The 18248-nt window shown below is 45.2% G+C and overlaps 1 protein-coding gene across 4 annotated transcripts in view; it reads left to right on the top strand.

Moving 5' to 3' along the window:
* Positions 1–6420: 6420 nt before the first annotated feature.
* The window catches only part of LOC129845286 (nuclear pore complex protein Nup50-like), a 33716-nt gene continuing 21888 nt past the window's right edge, over positions 6421–18248 (top strand). Inside the window, exons 1-4 of one of the 4 annotated variants that reach the window (XM_055913162.1) lie at positions 6421–6507; positions 8853–8935; positions 16383–16487; positions 17254–17473. In XM_055913162.1, coding sequence (XP_055769137.1) covers positions 6468–6507; positions 8853–8935; positions 16383–16487; positions 17254–17473 — 448 coding nt within the window. In that variant the 5' untranslated portion in view covers positions 6421–6467. Of the gene's footprint in view, positions 6508–7253; positions 7277–7722; positions 7880–8852; positions 8936–16382; positions 16488–17253; positions 17474–18248 lie in introns of those variants that run through there. The other 3 variants (XM_055913163.1, XM_055913165.1, XM_055913164.1) reach the window with 3 other exon arrangements.

Genomic DNA, 18248 nt, shown 5'->3' with positions numbered 1-18248 from the left:
TGTCACTAGTTAGTACCCTTCCCTGTCACTAGTTAGTACCCTTCCCTGCCACTAGTTAGTACCCTTCCCTGCCACTAGTTAGTACCCTTCCCTGCCACTAGTTAGTACCCTTCCCTGTCACTAGTTAGTACCCTAATTCCACAGTTAGCATTTATTTTCCTAGGAGAGAAATACACATTAATTCCACAGTTAGCATTGTAGTTCTCATTTCTTTTGATAGTGGTGATTTTGTATTGAGTCATGAAATTAATTTGTCACTCTACTAATTACTGTATAACGCTGCTAACTAATTGGGTGTAATTACTGCTTCAGTGATCTGCATAGCGCCTGATTGACATTTAAACATGACAACGCGTCCCAAACCGAACCCTGCTATTCTCTACATAGTGCACTGATGTTAACCAGAGCCCTATGCGCCCTGGTCCAAAGTAGTGCACTATATAGTGAATAGGGTGGCCATTTTGGATGTAGATATGTCATGATGAGAACAGACCAGCTATTAGAGATGGCTGCTGCAGGAATTATAATTAAGACCTGTGGATATAAGCAAGAACATAACTAAAGGGATGTTTTCTATGAGACAAATAGTGAGTGTGTTATAAAGCATAGAGATGCTATAGTTCACGATATTCATTATAATATTTTACATGGAATTATATGGTTTAAAAAAAAAGCTGTATATCTAAAATATTGTACCAGATTTAGTTGTATATCCAATTGCAATTCTTCCTGACCAAAGCTCTGACATAACAGACGAGTGGTTGAACACGTATTGGCCTTGTCCTGATGTATTGATGCCGTGTTAGAATCAGAAGCTCATCGGGCAAGAATCACAGGGGTCTGACATCCTCTCGTAGTGATTAAAACAGTCTCTGTCTGTCCAGGGACAAACACGCCTGTGATTCTAACCAGTCTCTGTCTGTCCAGGGACAAACAAGCCTGTGATTCTAACCAGTCTCTGTCTGTCCAGGGAAATAACACGCCTGTGATTCTAACCAGTCTCTGTCTGTCCAGGGAAATAACACGCCTGTGATTCCAACCAGTCTCTTTCTGTCCAGGGAAATAACACGCCTGTGATTCTAACCAGTCTCTGTCTGTCCAGGGAAATACAAGCCTGTGATTCTAACCAGTCTCTGTCTGTCCAGGGAAATAACACGCCTGTGATTCTAACCAGTCTCTGTCTGTCCAGGGAAATAACACGCCTGTGATTCTAACCAGTCTCTGTCTGTCCAGGGAAATAACACGCCTGTGATTCTAACCAGTCTCTGTCTGTCCAGGGACATAACACGCCTGTGATTCTAACCAGTCTCTGTCTGTCCAGGGAAATAACACGCCTGTGATTCTAACCAGTCTCTGTCTGTCCAGGGAAATAACACGCCTGTGATTCTAACCAGTCTCTGTCTGTCCAGGGAAATAACACGCCTGTGATTCTAACCAGTCTCTGAAGTCTCCATCTGAACATCTGAAATCTATTGATCCTGTCAGCTACCCTACCATGCCTATTGGCTGAACCTGTGTGTGTGTGTGTGTGTGTGTGTGTGTGTGTGTGTGTGTGTGTGTGTGTGTGTGTGTGTGTGTGTGTGTGTGTGTGTGTGTGTGTGTGTGTGTGTGTGTGTGTGTGTGTGTGTGTGTGTGTGTGTGTGTGTGTGTGTGTGTGTGTGTGTGTGTAACTCTTAACCGTCCTATGGAAGTGCTTCCCCTGTAGTGCCCAGTAGGGCCCCTCCATTTTGTCAGCCTGGCTGGTAATCTCTTTCCACCCAGCAGGCAGGCAGAGGGCCTCCTTTTGTTACCCCATCTACGCCCCTCCTCCCTGGCCTGGAGAATAGCCTACCAAGGCCCTCTATGGATGACTGAACCTAATGCACTTCACTGGTGCTCTGAATACCGGTAAGACAAATTAATATCATTGTCAAGTTGAAAAGTAACAGTCAAATTAAAAAATAATCCAGCAAGCTAGGACCTATGGTAGATGGCTTCCCAGCATGCATTTCACTCCACTGGGCCATGGTAGATGGCTTCCCAGTATGCATTTCACTCCACTGGGCCATGGTAGATGGCTTCCCAGCATGCATTTCACTCCACTGACCCATGGTAGTTGGCTTCCCCAGCATGCATTTCACTCCACTGACTCATGGTAGATGGCTTCCCAGCATGCATTTCACTCCACTGGGCCATGGTAGTTGGCTTCCCCAGCATGCATTTCACTCCACTGACCCATGGTAGATGGCTTCCCAGCATGCATTTCACTCCACTGACCCATTGTAGTTGGCTCCCCCAGCATGCATTTCACTCCACTGACTCATGGTAGATGGCTTCCCAGCATGCATTTCACTCCACTGACCCATTGTAGTTGGCTCCCCCAGCATGCATTTCACTCCACTGACTCATGGTAGATGGCTTCCCAGCATGCATTTCACTCCACTGACCCATGGTAGTTGGCTTCCCCAGCATGCATTTCACTCCACTGACCCATGGTAGTTGGCTTCCCAGCATGCATTTCACTCCACTGACCCATGGTAGTTGGCTTCCACAGCATGCATTTCACTCCACTGACTCATTGTAGATGGCTTCCCAGCATGCATTTCACTCCACTGACCCATGGTAGTTGGCTTCCCCAGCATGCATTTCACTCCACTGACTCATTGTAGTTGGCTTCCCCAGCATGCATTGGAGTTGGCTTCCCCCAGCATGCATTGCACTCCACTGTAAAATTATTTTAAAGGTCCTCTTTGCTTCATGCACCTTACATTTATATAAACCTTGAATTCTCCTCGATGACCTTTTTGTCCCTGCTCTCTCCCTGTTGGAACAGCTTTCTCTTTCCAGCAGTGCCCAACCAACCCAAGGCTCCCCGGCCTACTGTATATCCTCCTGGCCAGATGCTCCGGGCTGAAGTCTCCCCTGGTCAAGGCCCTCTAGAGCCCCCGGCTCACTTCCTCCTTTTCTCCAGCACCTGTTCCTGCCTTGTCAAGGCCATTGCACTGGACTGGAGAATCCTGGGAGCTTGGAGACTAGCCATCTGCTCTGCTTCCCAACTCTGCACCATTCTACGGTTCTACCCCCTAGTCCCTCGAGTCTGCAGCCTGGTCTACTGCAGTACTGGAGCCATTCTACCCCCCAGTCTCTGGAGCCTCTCGAGTCTGCAGTCAGGCCTACTGCAGTACTGGAGCCATTCTACCTCCTAGTCCCTGGAGCCTCTGTAGTCTGCAGTCAGACCTACTGCAGTACTGGAGCCATTCTACCCCCCAGTCTCTGGAGCCTCTCTAGTCTGCAGCCTGGTCTACTGCAGCCTGGCCTACTGCAGCCATAGCCTACTGCAGTACTGGAGCCATTCTACACCCCAGTCTCTGGAGCCTCTCTAGTCTGCAGCCTGGTCTACTGCAGCCATGGCCTACTGCAGTACTGGAGCCATTCTACACCCCAATCTCTGGAGCCTCTCTAGTCTGAAGCCTGGCCTACTGCAGCCATTGTCTACTGCAGCCTGGCCTACTGCAGCCATGGCCTACTGCAGTACTGGAGCCATTCTACCCTCAGTCCCTGGGAGCCTCTGTAGCCTGCAGCCTGGTCTACTGCAGCCTGGCCTACTGCAGCCTGGTCTACTGCAGCCTGGTCTACTGCAGCCTGGTCTACTGCAGCCTGGCCTACTGCAGCCTGGCCTACTGCAGTACTGGAGCCATTCTACCCTCAGTCCCTGGGAGCCTCTGTAGCCTGCAGCCTGGTCTACTGCAGCCTGGTCTACTGCAGCCTGGTCTACTGCAGCCTGGTCTACTGCAGCCTGGTCTACTGCAGCCTGGCCTACTGCAGCCTGGTCTACTGCAGCCTGGTCTACTGCAGCCTGGTCTACTGCAGCCTGGTCTACTGCAGCCTGGTCTACTGCAGCCTGGTCTACTGCTGCCTGGTCTACTGCAGCCTGGTCTACTGCAGCCTGGTCTACTGCAGCCTGGTCTACTGCAGCCTGGTCTACTGCTGGTCTGGAGCCTAGCTATTTTCATTTTGTATTATTTTTTATTTAACCTTTATTTAACTAGGCAAGTCAGTTAAGAACAAATTCTTATTTACAATGACGGCCTACCAAAAGGCAAAAGGCCTCCTGCAGGGACGGAGGCTGGGATAAAAAATAACAAATAAATTAAATATAAATATAGGACAAAACACACATCATGACAAGAGAGACAACACTACATAAAGAGAGACCTAAGACAACAACATAGCAAGGCAGCAACACATGACAACACAACATGGTAGCAACACAACATGGTAGCAGGACAACATGGTAGCAGCACAACATGGTAGCAACACAACATGGTATCAACACAACATGGTAACAACACAACATGGTATCAACACAACATGGTAACAACACAACATGGTAGCAACACAACATGGTAGCAGCACAACATGGTAGCAGGACAACATGGTAGCAACACAACATGGTAGCAGGACAATATGGTAGCAGCACAACATGGTAGCAACACAACATGGTAACAACACAACATGGTAGCAGCACAACATGGTAGAAACACAACATGGTAACAACACAACATGGTAGCAACACAACATGGTAGCAACACAACATGGTAGCAACACAACATGGTAACAACACAACATGGTAGCAGCACAACATGGTAGAAACACAACATGGTAACAACACAACATGGTAGCAACACAACATGGTAGAAACACAACATGGTAACAACACAACATGGTAACAACACAACATGGTAGCAACACAACATGGTAGCAGCACAACATGGTAGAAACACAACATGGTAACAACACAACATGGTAACAACACAACATGGTAGCAACACAACATGGTAGCAACACAACATGGTAGAAACACAACAAGGCAGCAACACAACATGGTAGCAACACAACATGGTAGCAACACAACATGGTAGCAACACAACATGGTAGAAACACAACATGGTAGCAACACAACATGGTAACAGCACAACATGGTAGCAGCACAACATGGTAGCAACACAACATGGTAGCAACACAACATGGTAGCAGCACAACATGGTAACAACACAACATGGTAGCAGCACAACATGGTAACAACACAACATGGTAGAAACACAACATGGTAGAAACACAACATGGTAGAAACACAACATGGCAGCAACACAACATGGTAGCAACACAACATGGTAGCAACACAACATGGCAGCAACACAACATGGTAGCAACACAACATGGTAGCAACACAACATGGTAGCAACACAACATGGTAGCAGCACAACATGGTAGCAACACAACATGGTATCAACACAACATGGTAGCAGCACAACATGGTAGCAGCACAACATGGTAGCAGCACAAAAACAGGGTACAAACATTGTTGGGCACAGACAACAGCACAAAGGGCAAGAAGGTAGAGACAACAATACATCAAGCAAAGCAGCCACAACTGTCAGTAAGAGTGTCCATGATTGAGTCTTTGAATGAGGAGACGGAGATAAAACTGTCCAGTTTGAGTGTTTGTTGCAGCTCGTTCCAGTCGCTAGCTGCAGCGAACTGAAAAGAGGAGTGACCCAGGGATGTGTGTGCTTTGGGGACCTTTAACAGAATGTGACTGGCAGAACGGGTGTTGTTTGTGGAGGATGAGGGTTGCAGTAGATATCTCAGATAAGGGGGAGTGAGGCCTAAGAAGGTTTTTATAAATAAGCATCAACCAGTGGGTCTTGCGACCGGTATACAGAGATGACCAGTTTACAGAAGAGTATAGAGTGCAGTGATGTGTCCTATAAGGAGCATTGTGGCAAATCTGATGGCCGAATGGTAAAGAACATCTAGCCGCTCGAGAGCACCCTTACCTGCCGATCTATAAAGTTCGTCTCCATAATCTAGCATGGGGTAGAGCCTTAATGATTTGAGGCCACGGCCCTGATGTGGAAGACACCATCTCATGCCATAAGTATCACAAGCACATTCTGTGCCTATTTTGAATCATACAGTATGAATATTGTATATACATGTACATGTATATATATATGTCACTGACAATATATATATAGTGTGACACAACTCTAAGAGTGTGTGTGTGTGTGTGTGTGTGTGTGTGTGTGTGTGTGTGTGTGTGTGTGTGTGTGTGTGTGTGTGTGTGTGTGTGTGTGTGTGTGTGTGTGTGTGTGTGTGTGTGTGTGTGTGTGTGTGGAGTGTATATCTCCTCATCACAAGGCTCTTGAGGAAGTGGAGTTTTGGGGAATTCTTTGTCATTTCAGTAGAAATATTTTAAAACAGCCAGACAAACAGACACGAGCTCTTAAGGACTCTCAAACTCTGCTACAGGACTACAACTCCCAAGAATGGTCCTATATTTCGCACTTGCGCATTGGGCCAACGGAGACGAGGCGCGCGGAGATTCCGTTTTGTGAAATGGCGGCGTGAAAAGGCCTGGAGAAATTTACTAAACCAAAGACTTTCTATTATATTGACAAGATAATCAAGTGACCGCTCTAACGATGGAAATACATGTTGTCAAAGATGGAACGCAGGCGGGAGGTAGAGACATTACTGAGCACGGTTACATGCACACAATAATGCGATTATTTTAGATAGGTTAATATAATAGTTAATTTAAAACGTTTACATGCTTTGCAAGAAGAACGATTTCCCTAATAATCCTGTTTACATGGACACATCTGAAATCAAGTTACCGATGGGACTGTTGATGAATACAAAAAATTGCTGATCCCAACAAATATTCTACCACAGTGACCACATGTTATTTTTGACAAGACTAATTGAACCTGAGTTAAGACATATACAGCTTGTATGTGAAAACTATTTATAAGATACAAACTTTGTTTTTCCAAACTCACTTAACTCGTTCATAAGAGGAAGGCTTGCTTTACCAAGTGCTGAATTTGGTCAGTTTAATATCAAATTATTATTGTACATGTAAACATAGTATGTTTACATGCACACTAATACTTTGATATTAAATGAATTATGGCAGTAGGCTGATTACGCAATAGTCATGTAAACACTTTCTTCTGTTTATTTTAATAATCGGCGTGCGGTCAAAATCATACGCCGATTAAAACATCTGGTTTTCTGAGGAATCTTTCGAATTATTAGGACGTCTAAACGTCTAAACACAATCGGCATTACGGAAGTGTATTTGACCTCTGCGTGTGCTACAAGCAGCCAGGTGAACAGCCCTCTTTAGTAGGAGTGAGTTTGGAACGGAATCTATGCTTCTTATAAGTCGTTTTTTTCACATACAAGAATCAAATATGCTTCCCAAAAATAACATGTTGGCTGTGTGGTAGGAACGTTTATTTTGATTGCATTTATCAGTTCCATCAGATATCATTTTCAGATGTGTCCATGTAAACAGGATTATTAGGGAATCGTTCTTCTTTCAAAGCATGTAAACGTTTTAATCGAGCTCTTATATGAATCTGACTGTCCAAAATAATCGCATTATTGTGTGCGTGTAAACGTAGTCTGAGGTATATAGAACGGGCGAGATCAGGCGGACCATTCTAGCCAATGAGAGGGCAGATACACATATGAATAACATAAAGTCGTTGTTTTATTTTTTATTAATCAAGTTCACGAAATAGTAAGTGCGTCCACTTTTATCAGTGCCTTCGTTACAGCCTAACCATTGCGAAACTTTTTATTCGCCCAAATAAAGCTCATGTAGCAAATGAGCAATTACATTTGAAGTTTGACCACATTCTACACTCTCATTGACCCCATAGCAACAAAATAAATCACAATTCCGTGGGCGGAGTAAAACCTCTCGCTTTGCTTCTTCTTCTTCGCTGATCGGACAACCAGCGATTATTCAAAGTTTAGTAGCATTTGGAATTGTTTTACTATCAAGAGAGTTGTTAACGAACATTTTAATTAGGGAAAAAAGGTATGTTTCTTTATATTCAATGACATCGGAGCAGTAGCTAGCCTATCAACACAGCTAGCAGGAGACTTTATGGTTGTTTGGCTAACGTTCATATTGGTGATGGTGGTGCTACAGTAGCTAGCATGGAGTAATATAATAAGGCCATGCTAAACACGCAAAGTACACTCTAACGTTACTCTATACGACGGTGACGAAAAGGTACCAAATCCATAATGCCAAAAAGCAACTTGCTAAATTGGTTAGCGAAGTAGCTAGCTTGCTAGCTAAATGAACAACGCGTGTTCTTGCTACCGGCAGCTGATGTTTGCCAACTTTTAGTCGGCTAGCTACTTTATCTTTGAAATTGACACACATTTAGAGTTTGCTAACATTAGGGGAAAGGAAGTCCACTCACAGATGGTTGGCCAAATTATCCTTAGCCGGAAGAGAAAATACGTACTCGATTATATGTAACGTTACTTAGCTAACTAGTATTACATCTAGCTAGCTACTACCAGGCATTTAGCCATCATAATGGTGCAAGCTAAAGTTACCTATGTTGATATTTCAAAATTAGCAGCCCATAACTATTCACCAAACAAGAACATATATATGGGCTCTTTTGTCCTCAACTTTCCTCTCTTGTACAACAGTTTGTGACTTAAATCAGTATCAACGGTAGCTAGCTACTAGTAGCTAGATACTTCCTCAGTCTAACAGGACATAGGAGAAACGCACTCACCTTAATTAACTAGTTACTGTAGTTAACTTAGTTTGCAGTTTACTGTAGTTAATGAGTTCGTCCAGGTCCCTGATGTTGAAATATTGTTATTGAGATTCTCTAGTGTTTTCTTTTATTGTATTTGTTTTATAGTATACTCGTATCATGTACCACTGGAACTCAACAAAATAACGAGACATTTGAAGTATGTTATTAATGATCACAGGGGAATCATTGGTGTGTTGACTATCTCTTTCCCGTGTTGTCTTCCAGAGAGCAGCGTTGTGATGGCGAAGAGGATTGCTGACAAAGAGCTGACTGACAGGAACTGGGATCAGGAGGATGAGGGAGAGGAGGTGGGCTGCTACACTGTGTTTCTACCGTCTCCCTGATAATACTATAGACTGTATCATAATACACAGCCGTCTCCCTGAGAATACTATAGACTGTATCATAATACACAGCCGTCTCCCTGAGAATACTATAGACTGTATCATAATACACAGCCGTCTCCCTGATAATACTATAGACTGTATCATAATACACAGCCGTCTCCCTGATAATACTATAGACTGTATCATAATACACAGCCGTCTCCCTGATAATACTATAGACTGTATCATAATACACAGCCGTCTCCCTGATAATACTATAGACTGTATCATAATACACAGCCGTCTCCCTGATAATACTATAGACTGTATCATAATACACAGCCGTCTCCCTGATAATACTATAGACTGTATCATAATACACAGCCGTCTCCCTGATAATACTATAGACTGTATCATAATACACAGCCGTCTCCCTGAGAATACTATAGACTGTATCATAATACACAGCCGTCTCCCTGATAATACTATAGACTGTATCATAATACACAGCCGTCTCCCTGATAATACTATAGACTGTATCATAATACACAGCCGTCTCCCTGAGAATACTATAGACTGTATCATAATACACAGCCGTCTCCCTGATAATACTATAGACTGTGTTTCTACTGTCTCCCTGATAATACTATAGACTGTGTTTCTACCGTCTCACTGATAATACTATAGACTGTATCATAATACACAGCCGTCTCCCTGATAATACTATAGACTGTGTTTCTACTGTCTCCCTGATAATACTATAGACTGTGTTTCTACCGTCTCACTGATAATACTATAGACTGTATCATAATACACAGCCGTCTCCCTGATAATACTATAGACTGTGTTTCTACTGTCTCCCTGATAATACTATAGACTGTGTTTCTACTGTCTCCCTGATAATACTATAGACTGTGTTTCTACCGTCTCCCTGATAATACTATAGACTGTGTTTCTACCGTCTCACTGATAATACTATAGACTGTGTTTCTACTGTCTCCCTGAGAATACTATAGACTGTATCATAATACACAGCCGTCTCCCTGAGAATACTATAGACTGTATCATAATACACAGCCGTCTCCCTGATAATACTATAGACTGTATCATAATACACAGCCGTCTCCCTGATAATACTATAGACTGTATCATAATACACAGCCGTCTCCCTGATAATACTATAGACTGTATCATAATACACAGCCGTCTCCCTGATAATACTATAGACTGTATCATAATACACAGCCGTCTCCCTGATAATACTATAGACTGTATCATAATACACAGCCGTCTCCCTGATAATACTATAGACTGTATCATAATACACAGCCGTCTCCCTGATAATACTATAGACTGTATCATAATACACAGCCGTCTCCCTGATAATACTATAGACTGTATCATAATACACAGCCGTCTCCCTGATAATACTATAGACTGTATCATAATACACAGCCGTCTCCCTGATAATACTATAGACTGTATCATAATACACAGCCGTCTCCCTGATAATACTATAGACTGTATCATAATACACAGCCGTCTCCCTGATAATACTATAGACTGTGTTTCTACTGTCTCCCTGATAATACTATAGACTGTATCATAATACACAGCCGTCTCCCTGATAATACTATAGACTGTATCATAATACACAGCCGTCTCCCTGATAATACTATAGACTGTATCATAATACACAGCCGTCTCCCTGATAATACTATAGACTGTATCATAATACACAGCCGTCTCCCTGATAATACTATAGACTGTATCATAATACACAGCCTGCAGGCACATGTCCGGGGTTAGCCTTTCACACATTTGCCAAGTACTCGTAAAAAACGTTATACTCCCTTTCTGTTGTTAGCTATATAAAATAGGTTCAGCATCCCAGTAAATGGTCATAAATAGACACCTGCATGACATCTTCAGTGATTGGTATGGAGGGGGGGTTACTCAGGAGATAAAGACTCTGGTTGGATAGGCCTTCAGTGATTGGTATGGAGGGGGGTTACTCAGGAGATAGAGCTGGTTGGATAGGTCTTCAGTGATTGGTATGGGGGGGGGGGGGGGGTTACTCAGGAGGTAGAGCTGGTTGGATAGGTCTTCGGTGATTGGTATGGGGGGGGGGGGGGTTACTCAGGAGGTAGAGCTGGTTGGATAGGTCTTCGGTGATTGGTATGGGGGGGGGGGGGGTTACTCATGAGATAAAGACTCTGGTTGGATAGGCCTTCGGTGATTGGTATTGGGGGGGGGGGGTTACTCAGGAGATAAAGACTCTGGTTGGATAGGTCTTCAGTGATTGGTATGGGGGGGGGTTACTCAGGAGATAAAGACTCTGGTTGGATAGGTCTTCAGTGATTGGTATGGGGGGGGGGGGGTTACTCAGGAGATAAAGAGCTGGTTGGATAGGTCTTCAGTGATTGGTATGGAGTTTTGGATGACGGCCAAATGACAGCGGTCTATGTATGAGTTACGTTTTATGAGTTTTATTTTATGAGTTTGCGTTTTTTTTATTGTATTTTTTGAACCCACATTTTCTCCCCTCTCCTCTGCTCCTGACTGCTTGTGCTGCCATAGAAATAGAATGACTAGAACGGACGGTGGCGTAACAGGTGGACTGGCGGCCATGTTGAGTGTCCCCCGTAGAAGCCAAGCTAGGTTATAAAATAGGAAGGTTAAAGACAGTGGCTTCACAGTAATGTTTGAGGTTCTACCTCTCTGAATCAACCATGGGACCAGCTCCGGTATTGGAGCTACGCTGCCTCGGCAGAAGGCAAGCTGTCTGAAACCGATCAGGAGGTTGGTAAGGAAATAAAATAGCATTTAAGCTAATGCGAGAAAAGAGACAATCATCTAGCTAACATCTAGGTTGAAGATTACAAGGTTAAGACAAGAGGTGTTCTAATATCCCATAATTTGGCGATTCATGGGACCGGCGTTGCTAGTTGGCAGCGGCGCTAGTAGTTTTCAACTGAGCTGGTCCCATGAATTTGTTTATTTTCAAATGCTTCCTGGTGGAATTATTACGTGTTGTTAACCTTGTATTTTTTTTAAACCTTGGAGCAAAGCAGGAAGTAAAAACAGGAAGTGTACCCTGTGCTGTTATTTGTTGATTCAACACTACAGACGTTACAAATAATACATTCCATTGTTTGAGCCACATCAGTGAACATCATTTGAATAAACATTCTACATTACCATGGAAATTATTGCATCACAATACCTAGCACCGATGAGTTTACCAGTTATATTACCAGGGTTACAGGTTCCAAGCCTGTTCTATTCATTCTATTTACCAGTTATATTACCAGGGTTACAGGTTCCAAGCCTGTTCTATTCATTCTATTTACCAGTCATATGACCAGGGTTACAGGTTCCAAGCCTGTTCTATTTATTCTATTTACCAGTTATATTACCAGGGTTACAGGTTCCAAGCCTGTTCTATTCATTCTATTTACCAGTCATATTACCAGGGTTACAGGTTCCAAGCCTGTTCTATTCATTCTATTTACCAGTCATATTACCAGGGTTAGAGGTTCCAAGCCTGTTCTATTCATTCTATTTACCAGTTATATTACCAGGGTTACAGGTTCCAAGCCTGTTCTATTTACCAGTCATATTACCAGGGTTAGAGGTTCCAAGCCTGTTCTATTCATTCTATTTACCAGTCATATTACCAGGGTTACAGGTTCCAAGCCTGTTCTATTTACCAGTCATATTACCAGGGTTAGAGGTTCCTAGCCTGTTCTATTCATTCTATTTACCAGTCATATTACCAGGGTTACAGGTTCCAAGCCTGTTCTATTCATTCTATTTACCAGTCATTACCAGGGTTAGAGGTTCCAAGCCTGTTCTATTTACCAGTCATATTACCAGGGTTAGAGGTTCCTAGCCTGTTCTATTCATTCTATTTACCAGTCATATTACCAGGGTTAGAGGTTCCTAGCCTGTTCTATTCATTCTATTTACCAGTCATATTACCAGGGTTAGAGGTTCCAAGCCTGTTCTATTCATTCTATTTACCAGTCATATTACCAGGGTTACAGGTTCCAAGCCTGTTCTATTCATTCTATTTACCAGTCATATTACCAGGGTTAGAGGTTCCAAGCCTGTTCTATTCATTCTATTTCGTAACTACATGTGTGCTGCTGCTGCATTGTGGGAACCGAATAATTATTTGTTGCTTGTTTCAGCAAGGAGCAACAGTTTCATCATGTTTAAGGCCATGTTACGAATGCTCGGCCGCCCCGTCTTCAGTCAGCCGCTTAAATAAATTTTTTACTGTTTATTTTCATGAAGGTCTTCATCTCTAACTGTCAGTTACGCGGTTAACCCCGAGTCACTACGGTTACGCGGTTAACCCCGAGTCACTACGGTTACGCGGTTAACCCCGAGTCACTACGGTTACGCGGTTAACCCCGAGTCACTACGGTTACGCGGTTAACCCCGAGTCACTACGGTTACGCGGTTGGCCCCGAGCCACTACGGTTCCGCGGTTGGCCCCGAGCCACTACGGTTCCGCGGTTGGCCCCGAGCCACTACGGTTCCGCGGTTGGCCCCGAGCCACTACGGTTCCGCGGTTGGCCCCGAGCCACTACGGTTCCGCGGTTGGCCCCGAGCCACTACGGTTCCGCGGTTGGCCACGAGCCACTACGGTTCCGCGGTTGGCCACGAGCCACTACGGTTCCGCGGTTGGCCCCGAGCCACTACGGTTCCGCGGTTGGCCCCGAGCCACTACGGTTCCGCGGTTGGCCACGAGCCACTACGGTTACGCGGTTAACCCCGAGTCACTACGGTTACGCGGTTAACCCCGAGTCACTACGGTTACGCGGTTGGCCCCGAGCCACTACGGTTACGCGGTTGGCCCCGAGCCACTACGGTTACGCGGTTGGCCCCGAGCCACTACGGTTCCGCGGTTGGCCCCGAGCCACTACGGTTCCGCGGTTGGCCCCGAGCCACTACGGTTCCGCGGTTGGCCCCGAGCCACTACGGTTCCGCGGTTGGCCCCGAGCCACTACGGTTCCGCGGTTGGCCCCGAGCCACTACGGTTCCGCGGTTGGCCCCGAGCCACTACGGTTCCGCGGTTGGCCACGAGCCACTACGGTTCCGCGGTTGGCCCCGAGCCACTACGGTTCCGCGGTTGGCCCCGAGCCACTACGGTTCCGCGGTTGGCCCCGAGCCACTACGGTTCCGCGGTTGGCCCCGAGCCACTACGGTTCCGCGGTTACAAAGAAGCTTGTCAAAACATGTTGATTCAATGTTGTAGAACCCCCCTCTTCAAAGGGGGTGACACTCTAGATCCAAACTGTTACAGACCTATATCCATCCTACCCTGCCTTTCTAAAGTCTTCGAAAGCCAAGTGAACAAACAGATCACTGACCATTTCGAATCCCACCGTAACTTCTCCGCTGTGCATTCCGGTTTCCGAGCTGGTCACGGGTGTACCTCAGCCACGCTCAAGGTACTAAACGATATCATAACCGCCATCGATAAAAGACAGTACTGTGCAGCCGTCTTCATCGACCTGGCCAAGTCTTTCGACTCAATCACCGTATTCTTATCGGCAGACTCAATAGCCTTGGTTTCTCAAATGACTGTCTCGCCTGGTTCACCAACTACTTCGCAGACAGAGTTCAGTGTGTAAAATCGGAGGGCCTGTTGTCCGGACCTCTGGCAGTCTCTATGGGGGTACCACAGGGTTCAATTCTCGGGCCGACTCTTTTTTTTTCTCTGTATATATCTACGATGTTGCTCTTGCTGCTGGTGATTCCCTGATGCACCTCTACGCAGACGACACCATTCTGTATACATCTGGCACTTTTTTGGACACTGTGTTAACTAACCTCCAAACGAGCTTCAGTGCCATACAACACTCCTTCTGTGGCCTCCAACTGCTCTTAAACGCTATCAAAACCAAATGCATGCTTTTCAACCGTTCGCTGCCCGCACCCGCCTGCCCGAATAGCATCACTACTCTGGACGGTTCCGACCTAGAATATGTGGACAACTACAAATACCTAGGTGTCTGGCTAGACTGTAAACTCTCCTTCCAGACTCATATCAAACATCTCCAATCCAAAATCAAATGAAGAATCGGCTTCCTATTTCGCAACAAAGCCTCCTTCACTCACGCCGCCAAACTTACCCTAGTAAAACTGACTATCCTACCGATCCTCGACTTCGGCGATGTCATCTACAAAATAGCTTCCAATACTCTAGTCAGCAAACTGGATGCAGTCTATCACAGTGCCATCCGTTTTGTCACCAAAGCCCCATATACTACCCACCACTGCGACCTGTATGTTCTCGTTGGCTGGCCCTCGCTACATATTCGTCGCCAAACCCACTGGCTCCAGGTCATCTATAAGTCTTTGCTAGGTAAAGCTCCGCCTTATCTCAGCTCACTGGTCACGATAACAACACCCACCCGTAGCACGCGCTCCAGCAGGTATATCTCACTGGTCATCCCCAAAGCCAACACCTCCTTTGGCCGCCTTTCCTTTCAGTTCTCTGCTGCCGATGACTGGAACGAATTGCAAAAATCGCTGAAGCTGGAGACTTATATCTCCCTCACTAACTTTAAACATCAGCTATCTGAGCAGCTAACCAATCGCTGCAGCTGTACATAGCCCATCTGTAAATAGCCCACCTCATCTACCTATCTCATCCCCATATTGTTTTTATTTACTTTGCTGCTCTTTTGCACACCAGTATTACTACTTACACATCATCATCTGCTCATCTATCACTCCAGTGTTAATCTGCTAAATTGTAATTACTTCGATACTATGGCCTATTTATTGCCGTACCTCCTCATGACATTTGCACACACTGTATATAGACTTTATTTTTTTCTCTGTTGTGTTATTGACTGTACGCTTGTTTATTCCATGTGTAACTCTGTGTTGTTGTTTGTGTCGCACTGCTTTGATTAATCTTGGCCAGGTCGCAGTTGTAAATGAGAACTTGTTCTCAACTGGCCGACCTGGTTAAATAAAGGTGAAATTAAAATAAATAAATAATGTATTGTACATATTACCTGGACTATATTACAGAGTAAGGATGTATTGTACCTATTACCTGGACTATATTACAGAGTAAGGATGTATTGTACCTATTACCTGGACTATATTACAGAGTAAGGATGTATTGTACCTATTACCTGGACTATATTACAGAGTAAGGATGTATTGTACCTATTACCTGGACTATATTACAGAGTAAGGATGTATTGTACCTATTACCTGGACTATATTACAGAGTAAGGATGTATTGTACCTATTACCTGGACTATATTACAGAGTAAGGATGTATTGTACCTATTACCTGGACTATATTACAGAGTAAGGATGTATTGTACCTATTACCTGGACTATATTACAGAGTAAGGATGTGTTTGTATATATTTGATCCTATTTCTAATAGTATTCTGATGGTGTTCATCAGGCAGGGACGTTTTCCATCGCTAGTGATGATGTGATGAAGAGCAGGCCCATCAAGAAGGCCAAGCGTCGGGCTGCTGGTTCAGAGGTAGGCTGCCCGACTGACTAACCAACGCCCAAGGGCACTGGCATGCATGCTGTCTGGGTGTGTGTGACTCGCTGTTGACCTTTGACCTAGGTGACGTAGGCTAGAAGCTGGCCTTAATGGCCACGTAGACTTTTCTAGACTCGTTAACTAACCAACGCCCAAGGGCACTGGCATGCTGTCTGTGTGTGTGTGTGACTCGCTGTTGACCTTTGACCTAGGTGACGTAGGCTAGAAGCTGGCCTTAATGGCCACGTAGACTTTTCTAGACTCGTTAACTAACCAACGCCCAAGGGCACTAGCATGCATGCTGTCTGGGTGTGTGTGACTCGCTGTTGACCTTTGACCTAGGTGACGTAAGCTAGAAGCTGGCCTTAATGGCCACGTAGACTTTTCTAGACTCGTTAACTAACCAACGCCCAAGGGCACTGGCATGCTGTCCTAGTCTGTCAGGGGGAAACCTGGGTCATGTTCATTAGAAGAAAGAACAATTCTTCTTATTGCACAAGTTCAGGTGGTAACTACATCCCCGTTTCACGTTTCCTTCAGTTTAGTGGCTAATGAACACAACCCAGCTTTACTTTAACCCAAGTCAAGCAGTGCTTCCTTCTAGCTTTACTTTAACCCAAGTCAAGCAGTGCTTCCTTGGATGCCAGAAGTCCTTTTTAAAGAGACCCCTCCAGTGATGTTTTAGCCTAATGGAGGGAGATAGAAGCATCCCGTTTCCTTAGTGAATCATGTGTTTCCTTCCTGTCTCTTCCGCCTACAGGGGCAGAGTGAAGGAGCATTCAAAGTGTTTAAAGGGTTCTCTCTGGCTCCTACATCTGGAACCGGGCCAGCCGCTGGGGGGGTCACGGCCTTCTCCGGGTTCGGGAATGGGGTAGGGTTTAAACCCCTGTCTGGACTGTCCAACGGGAACAGTGTTAAACCCGTCGCTCCAGCCTTCACCGGGTTCACCTCGCCTACTGCCACCAAGACCACCACACCAGGTAAGAGACTGATTGTTTTTGGTTTGGAAAACCGTTGTACAGTTAATATGCAAGTCTGATAGGATATCTTGTGAAAGAGAGTTGAAAATCCTCCATTGTTGAGCGGGATCTGGTATTACAGGTTAATGGAGCTGAATCAGTGGGGTTCCCTCTGTGGATCTGGTATTACAGGTTAATGGAGCTGAATCAGTGGGGTTCCCTCTGTGGATCTGGTATTACAGGTTAATGGAGCTGAATCAGTGGGGTTCCCTCTGTGGATCTGGTATTACAGGTTAATGGAGCTGAATCAGTGGGGTTCCCTCTGTGGATCTGGTATTACAGGTTAATGGAGCTGAATCAGTGGGGTTCCCTCTGTGGATCTGGTATTACAGGTTAATGGAGCTGAATCAGTGGGGTTCCCTCTGTGGATCTGGTATTACAGGTTAATGGAGCTGAATCAGTGGGGTTCCCTCTGTGGATCTGGTATTACAGGTTAATGGAGCTGAATCAGTGGGGTTCCCTCTGTGGATCTGGTATTACAGGTTAATGGAGCTGAATCAGTGGGGTTCCCTCTGTGGATCTGGTATTACAGGTTAATGGAGCTGAATCAGTGGGGTTCCCTCTGTGGATCTGGTATTACAGGTTAATGGAGCTGAATCAGTGGGGTTCCCTCTGTGGATCTGGTATTACAGTTTAATGGAGCTGAATCAGTGGGGTTCCCTCTGTGGATCTGGTATTAACAGGTTAATGGAGCTGAATCAGTGGGGTTCCCTCTGTGGATCTGGTATTACAGGTT

This window comes from Salvelinus fontinalis, unplaced genomic scaffold (assembly GCF_029448725.1).
Source record: "Salvelinus fontinalis isolate EN_2023a unplaced genomic scaffold, ASM2944872v1 scaffold_0269, whole genome shotgun sequence".
Lineage (NCBI taxonomy): Eukaryota > Metazoa > Chordata > Actinopteri > Salmoniformes > Salmonidae > Salvelinus > Salvelinus fontinalis.
This window is presented reverse-complemented; position numbering and strand designations above follow the sequence as displayed.